This window comes from Notolabrus celidotus, chromosome 22, assembly GCF_009762535.1.
Source record: "Notolabrus celidotus isolate fNotCel1 chromosome 22, fNotCel1.pri, whole genome shotgun sequence".
NCBI lineage: Eukaryota > Metazoa > Chordata > Actinopteri > Labriformes > Labridae > Notolabrus > Notolabrus celidotus.
This window is the reverse complement of record NC_048293.1, coordinates 5,645,741-5,666,605: the sequence shown is the minus strand read 5'-3', so window position 1 is coordinate 5,666,605 and position 20,865 is coordinate 5,645,741. Positions and strand designations below refer to the sequence as shown.

General features: G+C 41.1%; 1 protein-coding gene across 1 annotated transcript in view; it reads right to left on the bottom strand.

Annotated features, from left to right (window-relative positions):
- Positions 1 to 5,938: 5,938 nt before the first annotated feature.
- efna2a (ephrin-A2a) overlaps positions 5,939 to 20,865 on the bottom strand; it is a 111,236-nt gene continuing 96,309 nt past the window's right edge. Inside the window, exons 2-4 of the mRNA XM_034675376.1 lie at positions 17,687 to 17,979; positions 8,349 to 8,414; positions 5,939 to 6,863 (exon numbers count right to left, since the gene is read on the bottom strand). Coding sequence (XP_034531267.1) covers positions 6,736 to 6,863; positions 8,349 to 8,414; positions 17,687 to 17,979 — 487 coding nt within the window. The 3' untranslated portion in view covers positions 5,939 to 6,735. The remainder of the gene's footprint in view (positions 6,864 to 8,348; positions 8,415 to 17,686; positions 17,980 to 20,865) is intronic.

The window sequence follows — 20,865 nt, the reverse complement described above, 5'->3', positions numbered from 1 at the left end:
GATGCTCAGAAATCTGAACCTCTAGCATTGAATTTGCTGTGTAATCCCCCCAAGTTTTTATGGTTTAAACCACAAAGGCCTGCTGAAGGTGACTGCAAAGACACTGGGCTGAGTGCCAACTAACATATCAACTGACTATGTCTAAAAGGCAAGTGGTTCTCTCTCTCTCTCTCTCTCTCTCTCTCTCTCTCTCTCTCTCTCTCTCTCTCTCTCTCTCTCTCTCTCTCTATTTCCCTGTTGGGTCATCTAAAGCTAAATATCTACAAGCTGAACATTTTTGTGACAACTCCAAATTTGCACATGGGATTCTCCCAAGCTGCCCTCACCAAACTACCCATGGTGCCCAGCTCTCTGGGCCCATGTATCTTTTATAGAGTCTACATAGCATGCATTATTCAGCAATAACACACGGTCCATCTGGGCTCCTGTATGCAGGGGTGTGTGGTCTATAGTTAACTTTCCTGCCGTGCCATTTCACCATTTCACGCCACATCCAACAGTGCTTGAAGAGCTCAGAATTAGTATTTCCTCTGTAATTACAGCCGAGGTATAATGTGAGTGTGTTTGACGGAGGATGTGTGTGAGAGAGTGGAAGGAAGAAAGGAAGGAGAAAGAATAGAAAGTATAGAGAGAGAAAGAAAGAGAGATAGATTAACTGAATGTGTAATAGTGACTACAGATGGCACGTTCAGGATCAGGCTCTTTCATCATGCTGTTCCTCATTAATAGAGATGGGAGCGCTGCCCTAATTCCATAATTCCTAAATCATGCCAGTTAGTTGAATATGGGGAGACAAAAGTACAGAGGAGAGGGGAGTGTGGATTAGCCTATAGGCTAAAAATGTGCCGGAGAGAGTCAGAAATCAACAGAAGAAGAGATGAAGAGACAGAACGAAGGAAGGAAAGAAAGGAGGGAGGTCGCCATCTGCATTTCCTGGTGTGTCGTTTTGGTTGTTGCCAAAATAAACAACATATAGGCCAAATATACTCTTGCCAATTATTGCCCCTTGTGTACGCCAGCCAATGAAAATAGCTGAAATAATCAGGTGATTAATTAAATCTGGGGGAGAATACACAGGGATGTGATAGCATGTGTGTGTGTGCACGTGTGTGTGTGTGTATGTGTGTGTGTTAGTGTGTCAGTGACACAGCCCAGATCACTTGTTTCTCATGATTTGGAAGCACCACATCTGTTCATTTCTGGCTCCGTTCCAGATGTATCACACATCCATCTTTCCTCTCACAAGGATTGAGACATGGTGGGAAACGTTTTCAGGGCCCTGCTTGATCGGGCTTAATTTTACGTCAGGCTAATTCTGCCGGTACCTGATACTTGTAAGGACAAAGAATTGGCTGACCAAGCGTGCGTCTTAATATTCAGAGATAATTTCATTCCCTGGTCTCCTTTTCCCTGGAATCTCCTCTTTCTCCATTTAAATTGAGCTCTTATATGAAGCAATTTGATGGAAACTAGAGACATCGATAGCCATTAGCCCACTGTGCACAGGAGGGCCAAACACGGCAAGCAAAGAGAGGCACATCTATTATTCATGTTCTTCAGTTTTCCCCAAAAAACAACGATTCTGATATTCATTTTGCATCACGCTGCTCAAAGAAGACCAGTTTCAAATAACCCTTTTAAAAAATGACTGATAAATGTTTCAAGCTAGCACTGGCCCTTACAAGTCCCAATGGGGAAAGTGTCTATTGTCTATCTGTGTATTCATGACCGGATCTGAAAAAAAAAAAGAACTTTTGAGGCAACATTTCATGTTCACTTTTTAAACATTTTGCCCGTAGGCTTCCCCAGCATGTAATCTTAGCTCAAGGACAGCTCACTTTCAATAGACATATTGTGACGAGGATCAAACCTTTTTCAGGACAATCTGTCAAACCAATGTGACAGAGGGGTGGAAAGGGGATTTTTAACAATGTGAAAATATTCTATTACAAGTAAAAGTCCTGCAGTTGACATTCTAATTAAATAAAATGAAAAGCTCATCATCAATTGTACTGTCAGAAGTGAAAGCACACATTTTGGTTAAAATACCTTTGACTGTCCTTTGATATATATCACATTGAGTTTTTGAAGTGGTTATGAAACAGACTGAAATTATTATCCATGCTTCTTTTTGACTTAATAAAGCAAACAAGACCATCAGCAAGAAGTGTGGCCACTTCTAAAGAGTTCATTTTAACGTTTGAAAGCAGGGGGTAGGTGTCAGACCAAGTGTTTTATTTCATGCTGCTGATACAGCTTTTTTTTCACATCTTCCATGTCTGAAATTCTCAATGAGTGATGCATTTGACTGTTAAAAGAGAAATTAATTTGTTTGTTTTTTTCAATTAAGAAATGCTTATTACACATGTACAGGAAAACAACCAAGAAAGGTCTGTTTTGTCCACAGGGAGGGGGCACCAAAATCAACACAAACTGAAAGTTCCCTACAGGAGCTTTAAGAAGAGATCGTTAAAATGGATGCATCAAGTGTAGATAGATTTCGGCTGTGTGGCCGATTTTACTACACTTAAAGTAACGATGGACAACTTTAAGTACCATCCAGTGGTTACCAAACTAAGGGTCAACCTAATCCAAAGGGTCCAAAGCTAAATCAGAGTGGTTTTGAAATAGAAAGTTTAAAAGTTCTGTCGCTGAGTTTTGTTTTAACTTTTCCTCTCCTATCCGTACTATTTAAACAGCGGAAATACAAACATCTCATAAGTTTCCATCGAAATGAAACTCAAATATTTACACAACTTTCAGAAAAATCATCAGAGGAAGTTATAAATATTTTGTGTTTCCATCCAGTTCTGTCATGCAAATATTAAGAGTTGGGCTCATGAAGATACCCATCTGGTGGTTTTAATTCTGCAGTTGGATGCCATGTCATGAAACTGCTGAAAGTAAAGCGGGTGCAATAAGAGGACTTGATTGAGGCAGATTAACTTTATGAGAAATTATAAAAATAAGCTGCCTACGTTTTATTTTGTAATTTCTCAGGAACATTGTGCTCCCCTCCAACTGAGATCTGATGCTTCAGTCTATCTTTCATGTACAGTGCAGATCAAAATCTCCCGAAACAATTGAGTCACATGTTTTCATTGCATTCTCATTTCCAATCTTGTCTTTGTTGAAACATCACAACACTTTTCACATTATTTTGAATTCTATAGATAGATTTTTCTATCCTATAATATTTTGTCAGCTGAAAATATGTAAAAAAAAAAGAAAAGAAAGGAAAGGCCCTCATTGACTACTGAAGTGTAACAAACGGGGCCCCAGTTACACATACACAAATTGTTCCCATTAACATCTGCCTCATTTTCTTATCAACAAGAAGGTATCATCCATGTATATACAGAGCCATGGACACAGTCACATATGTACATAGGTGGAAATGAGCTTGTAGCTACCTGACATGTGGCTAGGGTGCTTTATGTAAGGGTTCATTGTACAAAAAGCTTTAGAGCCTCTGATTACATCTTAAATTTGCGTTTTCCTTCCTCAGAATGTGTCTTTAAAGCTCATACCGGGAAACAGTCATCGAGTTTCTGCGGGAAAGTCTTGGCAACCAGAAGGGGAGAGGTAGACACACAAAAAAAGGAACACATTCTGATTTCTTTTGACAGTCTAATGCATCACAAATTGAGAATCTTTGCTGTGAAAAAATTTAGAAAAAGATATGTTGTTGAAGGCTGGAAGTCGCCTGGTCTGACACCTACCCTGAGGCAGCGGTTTCAGGAGTTAATAATGACAATATGGAAATGATTTATTTTGTTGCTGATGGCATCATTTGCTTCTCAAGGTCACAAAGAGACAGCAGTATCAGTTTCAGTGAGTTTTATAACCAGATAAAAGCTCCTCACAGGAACTTAAAGTAAAGTCTAAAAATAGAATGCTTCTAATAGAGTAAAAAGTAAAACATGTTCTTTTTAAATGTAGTGGGGAAGCAGTTTAACTCAACAGACCAAAGATAACTCAAGGAAAGGCACCTCAAAACGGATACAGGAGTACTTGAGTAGATGCCCTTTCCTTCACTAGTACGCCACCATGCTTGAAATCTGATGGAAACCTGAGAGGAAAGGCTATCAAGCTATTCAGTCTCCATGTTGTCAGCGCTTCAGATTAGCTGTCACATCGCTGAGGGAGAAACAGCTGAAGATTGGAGAGGCTGATTTCATCTGAATAATTTCATGCTTTGACTGGCATCGCTCAACGCTCACCGTCCCAGGACTTTGACGCCAAAGGAAGATAGACCGCGCAGGAATAAAGACCCAGGTGGTGCAGACTAATACATGAATACAATCATCAGGGAGAAAAACAGTCATCAAATGAAAATGAAGTCACATTTCCAGTGAAGAAATCCCACTTGGCTTGTTTTTTTGAGTAGACAAAAAGACAATCTTTATTTGTGTGTTTCTCTCCTCGCTCTGACGTCTGTGTTTTTACTTTTGACTTGACTGACTTTAATGACTGAGGTCAGCATCCACAAAAAAAAAACACCACAAACAGAAAGGAGACAAACTCATACATGACGCTCAGACCTGGAGGCCTCCTACCTACCACTACCGACCATGGATCACAAACCAGCGAAGAAGAAGAACGATAGAAGGACAGCATCAGTGGAATAGAAGAAGAGAAAACACATTTTTTTAATCTTCCACAGGCTAGACCCCATCACTGCATCCCACACAGGAGTAATTAACAGTGATTTTAAATGCTACAAAAATAAGATGAAACAGGGAAGGGAGTGCTTCCCCTTGTTTGTGTGTGTGTGTGTGTGCGTGTGTGTGTGTGTGTGTGTGTGTCTTTGTACATGTGTGTATGTGCATGCCACATCTTTGTAAATGTCTAAATCTGCATGTGCTTTTCTACATATGTCTGTACTTGTGTGTGTGTGTTCATCTGTACATGTGTGTATGTATGTGTGTTCACAGTGCTTGCTCATAATGTTCACTTCCTAACATTAAAGAAGTCTCAGTCCCATGATGCACACACACTTTCTCCCCCCTCCCTCCCTCCTCTGCTCCCCCTCTCTTTGAGCTGTTCCCTTTATAGTCGTGTCCATGAATGCTCCCACAGTCTCCGAGGAACAGTCCTGTTATCAAAGACTGCGTGCGTGTGTGTGTGTTCTTATGTGTGTGTGCATGTGTGCTTTTGTGATGCTACCACACACACACACACACACACACACACCTCGCCTCGTTTGCCACAGTCTATGCGCTTCCCTTATTGGTTTAACCCTCAGACCCTGGACCAGCTTCAGTCTATGTTTACGTCCATGGTGATCCGGCCCGGGGCTCCTAGGGCTGATTTCCAGTCAGTTTCACCTTTTGGGTCCATTTATCTCCCAGCACCCCTCAAGCTAATCCATCAACGACAGGAGAAACCGTGCGAGGAGAGAGGTTTTTTTCTTTTGATGTCTGAAAAAAAAGTCTCAGGGAGAGCAAGAGAGCGGTAGCAGGGTGTTTTGTTGTTTTGATTTTTCCCCCATGAAAAAATATATCATCATTACAAACGAGATTGATCTGAAGGATTCACAGTGGTCATGCAACTTAAAGTGTCGCCCCCTTCTTTTCTCACCTGTCCCTCGTTTGTCCTCACTTCACCCACCTCCTGCCCGCTCCCATCCTTTTCGGAATCCTCCCTAAAAACCTGTTGCTCTGATAGAAGTAAGTGACCACAGTCGTAATAATACAGAAAGACAAAGAGGTGGGTGACCAGTGGTACATTCATACATAAGAAAGTCACTTTTCCAAAAGCCACCCGACCCAATCGAGACATTAGACAGTGCTGTATTAAGCCTGTGCTGTCCAGGCTGTGATAAATGCTTTGTTTAGAAACATGAATAAGACAAAACACAACCCACCTGAAAATATACACCTCATTAAAACCCACCCAGAACACCCACCCACCCTCCCTCCCACTGAATCAGGCTATGATTATACTTGTCATTTGAATGTGAAATCTGACCTTCTCATAAAAAATAAAACTGTGATTCTTATCTCACATTTCTGTGAATCTACACTGGTCCTAAAATATCAACACATATAATATTACATTTCCCCTACGGCCATTCAAAACTGTGCCCGCATTGGTTTCCCTTTCTCTTCTGCACAGCTCAGGTCACTCCTCTCCTCTTCATCTCCGCACATTTGCTCCTTGCAGACTTGGAAAGGGTCCAGATAATATAAAATTTCAATTACAATGCAAGCTTGGCCACCTCCAATTCTTGGTTTGACAATGGGACAGCAATAGGAGAAAAAATCCAATTTTTGTGCATCCAGGCCTGTCGCTTAATGCATCCTGCCGTGATTGCATGATAGGAATTTGCCCTGGAACGACAAGTTTAATCATAGCTGCGGCTACATCTACCCCATCAGCGGCCAGGAGTCAATAGTCAAATCAAAAAAAGGACCCCCTGATATGAGTGCAGAGACATTTCCCTTGTGTTTCTCAGCTGAGAGGTGCTGTTCCACCCACAAATCTGGTATCAGCTTCCAAAACAAGACCCCATATCCTCTCAGCCAGGCCGGGGAAGGGTGTCCGTGGCCGGGCCATGGAAGGGGCTGGCAGTGGGGGTGGTTGGTGGTCGTATAAGGGAGGTGGAAGGTGGGAGAAGGGGAGGACGGAGACAGAGGGCTTCCCTGAGGGGTGGTGGATTTAAAAAGGGACAGCCAGCCCAGCCCAGCGACCTCGGGGTGGGAGCTCCAGGAGGAGGAGGAGAGGAAGGGGTCACACCCAGGAGAAGAGGCCCAGGAGCAGCGAGGCCAGAGCGGCTAACAGGGCCACAGACCCCCCTGGCCTCCAGCTTGGACCTCCGTCAGTCAGGAAGGGCTCCGGAGAATCATATCCCGACCCATCTGAAACGGAGAGAAGAGAGAGACGACAAAACATCTGTGCTGAGAGGGACACACAGACAGATCAAAGACAAGATGATGCACAAAAAATGTGAAAGAATGAGGGAGTGGGTTTAGAGGGAGACAAAGAGGCAGACATGTGGAACTAGTCAGGGAGAGGGAGGGGGTGTCAAAAAAGGAGTGACAAACCACAAAACTCAAACCAGTCAAAGGGAAAGCATATGATATGAGATGTCAGAAAAGGATGAGGGGAGGAGAGAGGGAGGAGGGGGAGACAGCAACAGAGCTCTGCAGGGGGTTTAACCAACCTAATTACAGTTTAATCACAGAGACTGGGAATCTGGAGCAGCTGATACACACACACAAACATGCCAAAACTCACGTTCAGTCACACACATGTGCAACTGCTCCCAGCTCACCCCTGTGCCAGTATTACACATTTGAGATGGAAGTTGCAATGTCAGACAGAATGTGAAAGAGGAGCTGCAGGAATGTCAGAATCAAAGAATGTATGTTGTTTCAGTAATTACGGAGGTGGAAGATTTTCTCCCCCCCCCCCCCTTTAGCAAGATGTGGAATGATCTGAGCCTGGAAAGCTGCGAAGGCCGACTCTCATCCTTTTACGAGCATCTTCAAAGCCATCCCATTATCTGGGGAAGACACGCTGGTACCCGGTTTTGACTCTTTAGTCGTTCTTTAGTCATGAGGTAGAATCAGCCTTTGACAAGACTTACAGGTAGATTTTTCTAAAGATGGTGGAGCATAATCCCGGCTGCTGTTTGATCCCAGTGTTTTCCATGCTTCTTTTGAGTTATTTATAAGTAGCACTATCATAGGCCAACATGGCACACTGTCTACGCCAATAAAAGAGGGAGCCATTTTCAAAAAAGTGCATCTCCCCGAGCTGAAATCTTTTGGAAGACAGACTAACGTGGCACACATATTTCATCTTCTTCCACACGTCTGATGGAGACAAAGAATTACATTAAAAAATATGAAGTGTCTATTATTAGATCAGGCTTCAACAGTATGCATTGAGTTTTATTATTAGGCTGCTCTCTCGTCTCATGATGTTAAGGTTTGGTTTCATTTTTTAAGAGAGCACTTTCAGTCTACTCTGTTCTCTTTCTGCAAGGACAGAAGGTCTCCCTCACACCCAGTGTGATGTGATGTGATTTGATGTGAAGTGCGTATGCCACTTTGTGCCTGTGTGCATGCGTCTCATAGTCTGTGTGAATGTGTCAGAATGTGTATGTGTGTGTTTTCATACTGTGTGTGTGTGTGAGAGAGCTTAGAGGTGTTAAAGTGTTGCCTGGCTGCTCTGTGAATCAGAGCAGAGAGTGTTGCCGGGGCATTCTATCAGACCTCTTATTCCCCTCTAATTTTACTTTGATAGCCAATCTGGACCTTTAAGTGTGTGTGTGTGTGTGTGTGTGTGTGTGCAGTGTTTGAGTGTGTGTGAGTGTGTGTAGTTGGAGCGTGACTTACCTGGAGGTCTGACATACACCTTCAGCTTTAGACATGCTCGCCCCACATGGTTTGGGTGAGGAGACGCTGTAAAAAGCGGAGAGATTGAAAGAGGAGATTAGTTGGGAGATGAAGTGATTTGTGCTGCTCATTGCGCTCATGAAGTAATTGAAAACATTAAATATTTTTTTTCTTTAATCTTGTTCTGTCTCAGGGAGCTTTGAGGCTTATTATCAGGTGGTTGGTTGGACCGGGAGTTCACGGAGACAGTGTAGTAATGCTGTATGGCCCAGGGGTAAAAAATAGATATGGCTCCCTGTTATCTCCCACCTGTCTCTTCTTTCTGTTTTACTTTCATTTACAAGCAGACACATTCGACACAAACTTAGTTACAAACATGGCCTTTATAGGTTTACCCTTCATGCAGTGTATCAAAGTGAAATGGGCTTAGCTTTTAAATTTCATAATTTCTTGCACATGAAATGGAGATGGCCAATAATAAATGCATTCTGCAAACAAAATTATTCTATGTTGCCAAATCCCAATAAGACTTTTTCCTTTTTCCCATAGACTTCTACAAATATCCAAAAACTCTTACATACACTGTTAAATGGGATGACATGTCTGAATTAAAAGATGATCAAGATCAAAATAAAGCAGATCAAAATAAAGCATCTGCTCCTTTAGAATAGACTTCACTGAGCACCAATTGTATATCATTACACCACAGAAAGTAGTTCCTAACAACAACACGATTAAGTCCTTTTGGTACAAACTTCGTTATTAACCAAAACTGTACATAGCTCATTTGCTTCAGCATGCTTATTTGGAGTAAAATAATTAAAGCTGTCAGCTTTAACGCAATGTGATTGAAGTCTAAAATTAATGTTTTTTGTTTTTTTTCTAAGTCTGGCTTTTTATTTCTCTTCTGACACATCGTAGTTTAGTCACGTCTGCGTCTCCTGTTCGTACTGCTGCCATGATGGGAAATGACACCACAGTGCCTTTCACTTAAAGAAATTCCTTGACAGCTCAGTAAACAAGTCAAAAGTTTACACTTCATATCAAACATAATTAAAATATCATCAAAGTACTCTGAGTTTTAACTACCACTGAAGAGCTAAGCATACAGGTGCAGGTATTCATCAGACAAGCCAAAAAATAAATAAATCTACAGACAAGAGTGTTCTACTTTGCCAAATCTCAATGAGACTTTTCCCTTTACGCAATAGACTTCTATAGATGTCCAAAAACTTTGACTTACACTGTTACATGGGATGACTTATATCTTGGGCATTTTGGTTTAATTCCAAGTCAGATCAACCTACAACATCTCCTTGAAAATGTTCCTCATTAAGTACAAGGTGTACACAAAGTAGTCCCTGATGAATGCTCCTTTTAGTCCACAACACAACACCGCTCAGCTGTTCCAGTACGCATGTTGAAGACACAAATTATATATTTACTCCCTGCTTGCTTTTAAAGATGACTTCTTAAAGGTTGTTTGACAATAAAAATATAAATAATTCCAGTGATTACATTTTCTTATCCTTTAAATCACTGTGCAGGAACCAGCAAAATGTCTTCATTCATGAATTCATTTTGTAGTAAAACCTGATCCAAAATAATCCAAAAATGTAATATTTTCATAAACCAAGTCTAAAACGAGTAATATTATTACAGGGAGAACCAGTGACAAAAATATAACATAGAGATATGGTAGAATAAGATTCCTGCAAACATTGTTGGAGGAGGATGGAGGAGGCCCTTCAGCTGTCTATGAGGGCTTCTGTTTACATAAACACAATGGCTTTGGTTGATTTTTTTTTGTCCATGTAACAATTACACCAGTAAAGTAAAACACAGCTTTTGAACAGTAATTAGCATAAAACAAATCTGTCAGAGATGATTAATCCAGTGTGGGCATCGTACAGCCGGGAAGGTATTTCTTATGTGCGTCAACACTCTGTAATTTGTTCTAATTGGACATTAATGTAGTGATTAAAGCAGCCGTTTACTTTCCAGGAGACATTTATTGCTCCAAGCACTTCGATACTTTCTTATATTATGTCCTTTTAAGTTCTCCTAAACCCATGCTCCAGAGCCTGTGAACTCCAGTAAACACTTTCAGCACTTCAGGCAATGTAAACAAGTCTGCGAGGGATGCAGCCAGACTCGCATTCACACCTAAGGGAAATACAGCCTTTTAAATTGACCTGACTTTTATGTCTTAGGAATGGGGGAAGAAAAACCCATGCAAATTCCCCACAGATGTGGGTCCCCGTTGCCCAGGGGTGACAGTGCTAACCGCTGAGCCACCGTGCCGCCCCAGCTGAATGCCGAAAAAATGAGAAAATGTTAAAAAGTTACTGTGATTCAAACTTCAAAGTGGAGTAAATGAAATTGAATCTGGGTTTTTAGTCCCACCTCACTCTGATGTGAAATGGAACTGGAGACCTTAAAGCAGACGGTGACTTACTCTCTGACCGCCCGCGCATGCAGACACACGCACAAAGACACACACACTCATACGAGGATGTTCAATAGACACACGGCTGCTAGAAGGAGTGTGCGTGGAGACCTATTGGCCTTCTCCCTTGAGGAAGTCCGCATCGCCAGAGCCCACAGTGACCCAGGAGAGGACCATCATCAGGATCCACAGCGCACAGGAAATAAATCTGACCCTTCCTGTGCCCTCTCCTCCCTCTCTTTCTCCACACTACTCCTCCCTCCTACCATCTCTCTGCCCTTCACCTCCTCTACCCTTTCATGGCTTCCCTATAGTCCACTTCTTTTGCCTCAATTTTCTTCAAATCATCCACCTACCCTCCTAACAATACCCAGAGAAAGTTTAAAGTGGTCCCCTATGAAGCCCTAACAGCTTTGTATGGAGCTATCTCTCCCGATGTGTGTCTTTGTTTCAGGTTCCCTACAGTTCTGCTGAAAAATAGCGACATTTTCAGGCTGGTAAAAGCCACACATACTGCAACCACGACACTTATTCCTATACCTGGCTTTGTCCAAAATCGATCATGCTTTGTCCTAGATACAACAACAAGACATTTGAGCGGCACCAAACATAGAGGCCATGTTAACCCTGGTTTAACACATTCCTACCAATAAGAATTCACATTGGTTATAAAATGTAACTGATTGAATTTCAGGCACAGAAAGGTCTAGCTCCTCGCTTTTTTGTCAACCTTTTCATTGTTTATCAGCCGAGGTGCAGCCCAAAATCCTCAAGCAACGCTCTTTTATTTGTTTCACAGTCCAGCAGAATCCCTCCCTGGGATCCCATGTTTACATTATTTACACGTTAATTTGGACACTGGAGCAAACGTCATGACACCAGAGCTGTGACAGGTAATTTTGAATCGTTACCTCTAGTCACCTTACACCTAAGATAATTAGAGGTATTAAATCTGAGTTTACTAAATTCTGTTGATGTAACGTTACAGTTTATAATTTTATGTAGCTATAAATCAATACATGACACCATGAAATCATCATCAAAGTTGTCATGAACAAAGAAAAGTAGTGATAAAATGAAGATCTCTATTTCATTAATTTGCTTTCACAGCAAATGCACACTTAGGCAACAGCCACATCGTTAGGACAGTGGGTGATGGTGCTCATGGGAAATGCAGTCTTCATCCTGGAAAAATACTAATGATCTCGTCCAAAGGGGTCACCAGAATCAGCACAACATGAAAACTCCTCACAGTGCCTTTAAATTCCACCACAAACACACTATAATGAAACCATTTTTTTTAATTGGTCATCATTAAAGCTCCTGTTAGTAAATTTTGGTTTGTGTACATTTTGGCGCCCCCCTGTGGACAAAGTTGTATTTTTTATCTCTCTTACTCTAACCATTTTCAATCCATGACTTTTCAAAAAATAAATAAATAAATAATCCTGCTGTCTTGTAAGTTGAACATAGCCCTACTCCAGAAAATCTAAAAAATGTTACTCCACTTTCTCTGAAACCTACCTGGCAACAGCATTTACAAACATTAATTAGAATGAAATAGAAACATTTAATCTTGTTCTGATTGTCTCTCTTGCTTTAGTAGGCTGTTTAGAGTTACAGCATGAATTTCACTGTATATCATAACCAGCTAAAAAATCCTCACAGGAGCTTTAAGTTTCCCTTACTTTGCTCTTTTATACATTTTTAACTAGAACCCTCTAAACAAGGATTGACTGTTGATGTGCTTGTTGTTGCATCTGCCTTCCTAACATATTCCTTTTGTTTGTCATGATGGAGAGCGCTTTGACATTTTTTTTCCCATATAAGCGCTACACACATTAAAAAAACATTAGCATGACTTTTTTTTCATGCTATTTATTTATTTTTATTTTGTCATTTTTGAGTCCTATATCCAGTCTTCTCTTGTTTCCCAGCACATGCACAACCCAGTGTCTTCTGAAAACCCATTGAAAATCACTCAACCTCATCAAGTGGCAGCTGGAAGAAGTAAGGGGCGGAGCCGACCTGTCAACATGTCAGCCACATGACAAACACACACACTAACCTGAACACACAGGCACACACTCACACAGTTTTTGGCCAAAGATCCCCATCAAAGATTGAGGAGCCCAATCAGGGGAGTATCAGTAGGGAGGACACACACAGATACACACACTCAATATGAAGGGGCTGGGTGGTTCAACCTGTCAACATGGCTTCGTTCCACATCATTTCTGACCTGCGCATGTGTATGGGCGTGGGTGTGTGTGATAATGTGTGTGTGTGTGTGTGTAAGAGACAGTGAAACACCAAAACAAGTGAGGTTGTCACTCAAGATGATGGACATGGCCTTTCACGCACTCACAATTGCTAGACAACTACCCCCCCACGTACACACACACATACACACATACTCACACACACACACACACGCCCCAATCTTGTGGAATACACTCTACCCTCAGGGGTCTCAGAAATACAATACCATAGTCAGCAACTATACAACTCTGGAGGGGCCCTGTCCATCCTGACATGAGACTGAAAACAAAGAGTGCGTTTTTGTGTGTGTTTCTGTGTGTGTGTTTCTGTGTGTGTGTGTGTGTGTGTGTGTGTGTGTGTGTGTGTGTGTGTGTGTGTGTGTGTGTGTGTGTGTGTGTGTGTGTGTGTGTGTGTGTGCATGAGTTTGGTGTGTTTTTGTGTGTGTTTGTGCCAACCAGGAAAAGTGCAGTAGGAGATCGGGTGGCTGTTATCTTCGCCTCTTTAGCACTGTGACTCTTGCCTGCTGTGTCTTTGTGATGGAGCCAACAGCAGACCGGGGAAAAGGAATATTTTCAATTACTCAGAACTCATTTCTAAAAGTTACACTCAAGACAAATAGTCTTACTTTAATCATCCCTCTCAATAATTCAGCAGCACAGTGCATTATATTTTTGTTTTCACTGATTCTATTACTGCATTAGAGATAAAGCCTGACCACTTTAACGCTGCAACAAATTGAATCCAAACCTGTGTCATTATCTGTCAAGGAAACTATTTTGCTAGGCTGATTGCTTACTCCTTCGTCTGGAGGAGGGGAATATCGCTGCAAGGTCAGATTTACTGTCTGGTTGCAGAGAATCCTCATCCCATTATGGCCATGGTGAGAATGCATCATCACCTACTAAAAAGGTGAGGGTCAGTTTTCAGCCGACTGTGCAGCTGTAACACCGTGGAGAATCACAGAGACCTGTGCCTCGAGTCCACCGCAGAATGATTTACTTTTTGACAACATCCCAGTGACAGGTCAAGTTTAGGATGATTTTTAGAGAGTAACACCAAGCTAAATAAAGAAAGGTGTGAAAAGATTGTTGAGAACATACATGTATATCAGTAATTCTCAAAGTTTGGTCCATAGACTCCTGGTTGGCATTGAAGGTAGTGCAGTTAGGCTGTGAGCGCTCATTCACAATAACATCTATTCTAATTTTCTATTTGTACTGATAATGTTATAAAGGTGGAGAGCCTATTTTACATATAGAATGCATTTTTCTAAAAAATATTATATATTTTGGGAAAAACATAATCTTGGTTTCAAATGTTGATTCAAATGTATCAGTTTGGGTTTTAAGTGGGTTACTGGTATCACAGTATGCATCGTCTTAAGCTAGTAATAATAGTTATAAAATATGGCTTATGTATATATTTAAAAATACATATAATTACAATTCTAATATACGCATTTAAGTATAATTTCCACCAATTATGATGTTAGCTGATTATAGACCTCTATTTTTGTTAACAAAAAGAAACAAGGGAGAGTGAAGGACGTTAGCTGCTACAATCACAGGCTGCTAATGATACTGCTAGCAACATAGTGAAAGCATTGCAATGCCAAACATGGATGATAATGAGGACCAAGAGGAGGATAGCAAAGAAGAAGAATATCTGATTTTAGTAAGTTAGCATCAGTAAGTTAAATCTGTCCTATTCTGACTGCCTTGCGCTAGCTATAACTGGCAGGCAGCTGCTAGCTAACAGGAGGTGGGTGGTATTGTATTTATTGTAAAGCTAGTAATAGTTTTTGTGCACAATTTAAGTATTGAAGATACACAGAAGCTTTTTGTTGTGACTATGATTGACATAACAATTTTAAATAGTTGTCGTATACTTTCTCAATGTGTTTTTTATTAGTAGTAACGTACTTAGCTTGAGATACACATTTAGCAGGACACTACGCCTCATATTATTTCTGATTGATTGCTTTGTAAAATAATTCTAACATGTAATACTAACAGAGCAGCCCCCTCAGAGCTCCCTGAATCACAATTCCCCAAAATTACGAATGGGATGCAACAATGTAAATACAGATCATTGTAACAACGTAACAATGTGACAACATAACCAAGTAGTAATGCAATGACACAGAGATGTGGAGATGAAGTGACGTAGCAATGTAGTGACAAAAGAGACAAAATGACCACCAAAATGCTGGACTCAAAGCACCTAAAAGGGGTCCACTATGTACTGGGAGATATGACAGTGGTCATGTTCACTTCTTGAATGTGGTCTGTTGTTCAAACTTCAACACAAGCTATGCATAAGCCCACATTTTCTTGACAAGTGACCTCTTTTGATTGTGCGAAAAATGACTGTCTTTTCTCTGGTGAATCATTGTCCTTCCCAGCTGGTCTCAAACAGGAAACTTGTCACAAGAAGCCTCACAGATCTTGCAGTTTACTCATAGCAAAAAGTGTCACTTTTCCGTGGAGGCGCCAGAAAGTTTGGACATTGACAGAAACACTTTTGAAAGTCAATTTGATGTGCTTTTGTGTGATTACCAACTGATCTTAGACTTAACCGTCCGGATGCAGTATATCTATCCCTCCCTCTATCTGGCACAGCGAGTTGCTGAAAACAATGTTTAAGAGTAATTTGAAGCTACTATTTGTCCCTTGCCTGGAGGTGGAATGATATCTTTTTAAGTTAGTTCAGAAAAACAGTCCCGGGGGGTTAGGCCCATCTGTGATACTAATACATCACTTGTTGAAGTGAGGAGAAACATCAATACAGCTAATATAAAAATGATTACAAACTACGCCTGGTGACATTTTTACCACTTTGCTGAGCACACCACTTATGATCCCGACAGAAGCCGAGAGACACATCAAGAAATAAAGCGAGCGATGGGGTGAGTGAGGGGAGGTGTGTTTATGAACGCCTGTGGGTGTGCGAGCGACATGGCGGCTTTGTTTGAGAACTCTCTCAATCAACTTCTGTTGATTGCATATTTACATATCGTTTACAAATGCATATTGAACAGAAGCGGGGCTGATACACAAACACACGAAGGATGGGAGTTATGCATACATCAATTGGGTACAGAGCAATTGAAACAACAGCATCAGAGTAGAAAGGCACGTCTGAACACTTTCCCTGTGCCACTACGTTTTTTAATATCACTGAGATCAAACGTTTTCTTTCAAAGACTTACAAATGCTGTCAGAGCATCATGGGGGATTTCCCATTTCTATGTATTTTTATAACCTGGCTGTGTCAAATACCAGTTTCTTGGGGTGCCATTGGCCTAGCAGTTAAGGCACACACCCCATATACAGAGGCCATAGCCCTCGTGGCAGTGGCCGCTGGATAGACTCCCAGCCACTGTAATTTCCTGCATCTCTACCCCCCACATTCCCAGTCCCTTCAGCTGTCATATCAATGAAGGCAAAAATGCCCCAAAAATAAAACTTAAAAAAATTCCAGATTCTGATTGGTCAAAACCCTAGAACAGTGGTAAAGTAATTCTCATCAGAAAAAGCAATGTCACAGACAACTTGATCACACACGCCATATCAAATCAATCCAGGTATGACACATCTCATCCCTGCCTGCAGTCACTGTGGCAAAATTACAGTTCTGTCTCTGCCTGGTCTTGAGAGTCTGTAAATAATTCTATTAAAGCCATGTAGCCCAGAATGAGAACAGCCGTGCTACCATCTCTGACAGGGACAAGTGGAGCAACATCCTATCATGAAATCAACAGCAGCAGAGCTCAGGAGTACATCTTTAAGTTGCTGATCCCCATGACGCAAATTAAATCATCAGTGGTGGTGATCATAGCAACAATGATAAAAGTTGTGACACTTGCTTCATTAACTGCACAGCTCAGAGAGAAAGGCAAGCTAAATGAGGACAGACTTGTCTTCATAAATATTCCTTCAAAAGTTCTGGTCACCCAGTATAACTTTACTTTCAATTGAAATGTACAGATGAATGTGAATAATAAAAAATAAGCTGGATAAGGTTTGCCCATGACTTGATAGTGAATTGAAATGTTCAGTTTATCGTTAATTAGTCCCACAGGGAGGCTGGTAAGATTCAGTTGCCATGGAAGCTTTATCGACCATGGAATCAGGGGGACTTTGACTGTGTAGATAAATCAGTTTTAGATCATGTTTAAATCAACATTTGTGTCAACATCTTAATGTTAGTTGGTAGCAGGTTTTGTATAGTGAGCAGGTGGTTATGCAGATTAAAAACCCCTTAGTGTGTGACAAGACCTGGTCACCCTGTTGGGAGTTAGATTTGCATAACCACCTGCTCACTACAGAGGTATCCTTTACATCTCATCTGTAAAAATATGAAAAACAATGTAATTTTGAAAACACAACAAATGTAATTTCTCGAAACTGAGTTAATCAGTTCTTCACATTTTATCACAACTTTTCCTTTAGTAATATATTCATGTTTTGTGGTGTGGAGTAGGTCCACAGGCCTTCCTTTTGTGGTTGACATAAAACACAAACATAATGTTGATGCCCTCAGCTAACACACACACACACTCTTCACCTCACACACCCACACGCTCTCACACAGAAGCACACACAGAGCTTATCTAATAACGCACAGATGTAGTAGTACTCGTGTCCAGGCCTGAACTCGAAGCCCAGGGAGAAAGGGGTGAAGAGCTGGAACTTCTCTGAGAAGCGCAGGGGTCCGTCTGGACCGCTGGGGCGATTGCACTCCCAGCGCTTGAAGCCACGCATCCTGTGCTGGCAGGAAGTGTAGCCCTCGTGGTTGACCATGAACAGGATGTAACGCTCCATGCGCCCATGGGATGGAGGACCCTCGTAGTAAGGACAGTAGATGTCCAGATAGTCGTTGATGTTCACTGCCACCCTGTACTCTCCATGCCAGAATCTGTGAGACAGAGAGACAACAATAAATTAGAAATTCTTCATAAATAATAAAAACAAACACAACAGGCTCATGAGTATGCAAAGAATCAATGGGCAAGGGATGAGGAAGCTTCAGGAATAGTTTATAATAAGAAAACTGTTCGTTTTCTATGTTGAATATCTACTACCTATATTGACTTTCTGTGTGATAGCACAGCCTAAAGGAAGCAGCAGTGAGTGTCCACTTAGTTCAGTCATGCTGTGCACAGTAATTACACGAGATTGTATGATCGCTTGTAGGGCATTTTTGTGTTTCCACATGAAGATACAAGGTCAGAATCTGAAAAAAACAGCAACCCACAGAGACACAATTTCATAGCTCAAGGACGCTTAAACAGATACTTTCTGATAGATATCTTTTAAACCACCTGAGCGTTAGAAGCTTGTAAAAAATGTCTTAGAGGGTGTTTTGTTCTTATTTAATAAACAAAAATGAGCCAGAAAAATCAATAATACTCCCTGAGGTTATGGCAAAAGTTTGCATAGTAACCAATTTCATATTAATAAAGCTTGGCGAGATATGCATCATGGGATTTATTAGCATGTTTGGAATATCATCTTTTTCTTTGCAGTTTCTGAATGAGCCTTTCATATGATACTCAAGAGAAGTGGGTCATGTGATGGTAGAGAGCACACATCACTATCCCAACCCCTACAGCGGTGTATTGAAGCGGCTGTAGTGATTGTCCTCTCAGCTCTCTACACATGCAGATCACTGTCTCTCCATTTCGTGGTTGTTTTCCTCGCTTTTATTCCTCCTCCTGGCACCGAGTCAAAGATCTCGTGAAATAGATGCAGGTAACATATGGAAATACACAAGACAGGGGCTCCCTGAATCCCTCCTCAATAGACACTGTAAAGCGCTGCAGTACATTAAAAACATATGGCTACTTTTTTTTCCCAGGGTCTATTTGTGTTTATGTTTTGCTGCCAATGTCGCTTATATGCAAACTGAACTTGTGTTTACATCCTAAAGTCGCTGGAGGGAAACTGTCTTTTTTTTGAGGATGAGACTGAAGATATTCTATATTTTTGTTATTGTCAGCAACTGCCTTTAAAGAGTTTAAACAATAGGAGGCCTGTTGCTGTTTTCTTTTCACATTTTTTTCCGGTGGCTTTATCATTTTTCAAAACAACACATACTTTCAACCACACATTCACACAAGTCCTGATTTCGGGACTCGTAACCCGACTTGGACTTGAGCACTGATGACTTGAACTTGAACTCAGACTAAAGCTTTGACTGCATTGGGACTCAGAAGACTGAAAAGACTTAATCTCAGTGAGAGTGAGAGGACGACTTCATAACTGAAAGAAACTTTTTTTCTTATATAAGGCCTTGATAAATAACTCAGTTTGGAGCAGCTGGCACGTGTGTTCACCGGCATGTGTGTTCACGTGCTGTCTTGTTCAGCCACACTTCCTGCCAGAATGGCTGAAGAGATGCCACTAATCGGGAATTTTGCTTTTAAAATGTTACAGTGATTGCTAGCAACCATGTATTTATTTATTTTCTACATAGCTCATTTTGTCTTCTGTACATACTTGTATTATCATTATTTTCATTGTATTTGTATTTATATCTTATTAATTACTTTTTCTATTGATATTATTTGATATTCTTACTCATTGTGTATAAGAGCAACTGTAATGACTGAATTTCCCCCTGGGATAAATAAAGTATTTCTGATTCTGATTCTAATTGTTTGATATATTAAAAAACAGAGGCAACTACAAACTTTAACAGACATCTGTCCACCCAGACTTTTAGCAAGCTTACGAAAATGTAAGCAACTTAAGTGACTCCACCATGGTCCAAGATGTTTGGTTTGTCAAAATCCTGACTAATATTGATGGGATGCAGGTATTTCTGAGTGTATTAGACATCTGCAGTGCAGGGCGCCAACTCGTTTCTACTTATGTATATGGAGGTGAGTCAACCGGGCGTTCCTTCATGAATCCCCTAAATATACAATTCCCCAGAGAAACTCCTTCCCTTCATAAAACTTCAGTCCAGAATCAGCCTCCAAAACATTAAAAAAACTGAACTTTTGCAGTAGATTTCAGAGAGACCATATGACAGTGTGCTAGTTAAGCTAATAAGTTTTAACATATCGTGTTAGGGAGGGATTTATCAGTTAGACAAAAAAAAAAGGAACTTTTGCAGTTGATTTAGCAGAGATCGCAGGACAGTGAGCTAGCTAAGCTAACAGACTGCTAACAAGCTCACAGACTATTTTCTTTAATTTAGTTGCCTATGTTGATTTCCCAGTGAGTTCGTATAAGGGCTATGAAGCCCATGCGGAAGTGTTATAAACTGCAATTCATTGAGAATCTGCTTGAGGCTGGCTGCAGTAACACTGGAAACCTCATAGAAGCCAATTCAAAAAAGACGATCTTTGCAGCATTAATAAACATGTTTACAGCCTGGTTCAAAAAACAGCTTGGCTCTACGTAGCTAATTTCTCTATCGGCACACACTGTACAGGGGGTGAATTTTTTTTCTAACGCAACAATTCAGAAGATATTAAGATTACGAGTTTTTGCCCAAATAAGGACATGACTGACTCGACTCGCAGACTGGAACACATAGCTGTTGGCTAGGAGGCTCAAACTCCGCCTCTTTACGTCACACTTTGACTGGTTGAGTTCTGCATTTCCAATATGGCTGCCGCCGCCGATTGGCTTCAAAACAGTGCTCAGGAACAGATGGGTGAGGTCACTGATACTACGTCCATTATTTATACAGTCTATGGTATTTAAGCACGACTCACAGCGCTGTATCTTCAATGCTAACTGATCATTTGAATCCCCTGACATGCTGACAGGATCAGGCAGAATCTGAAGG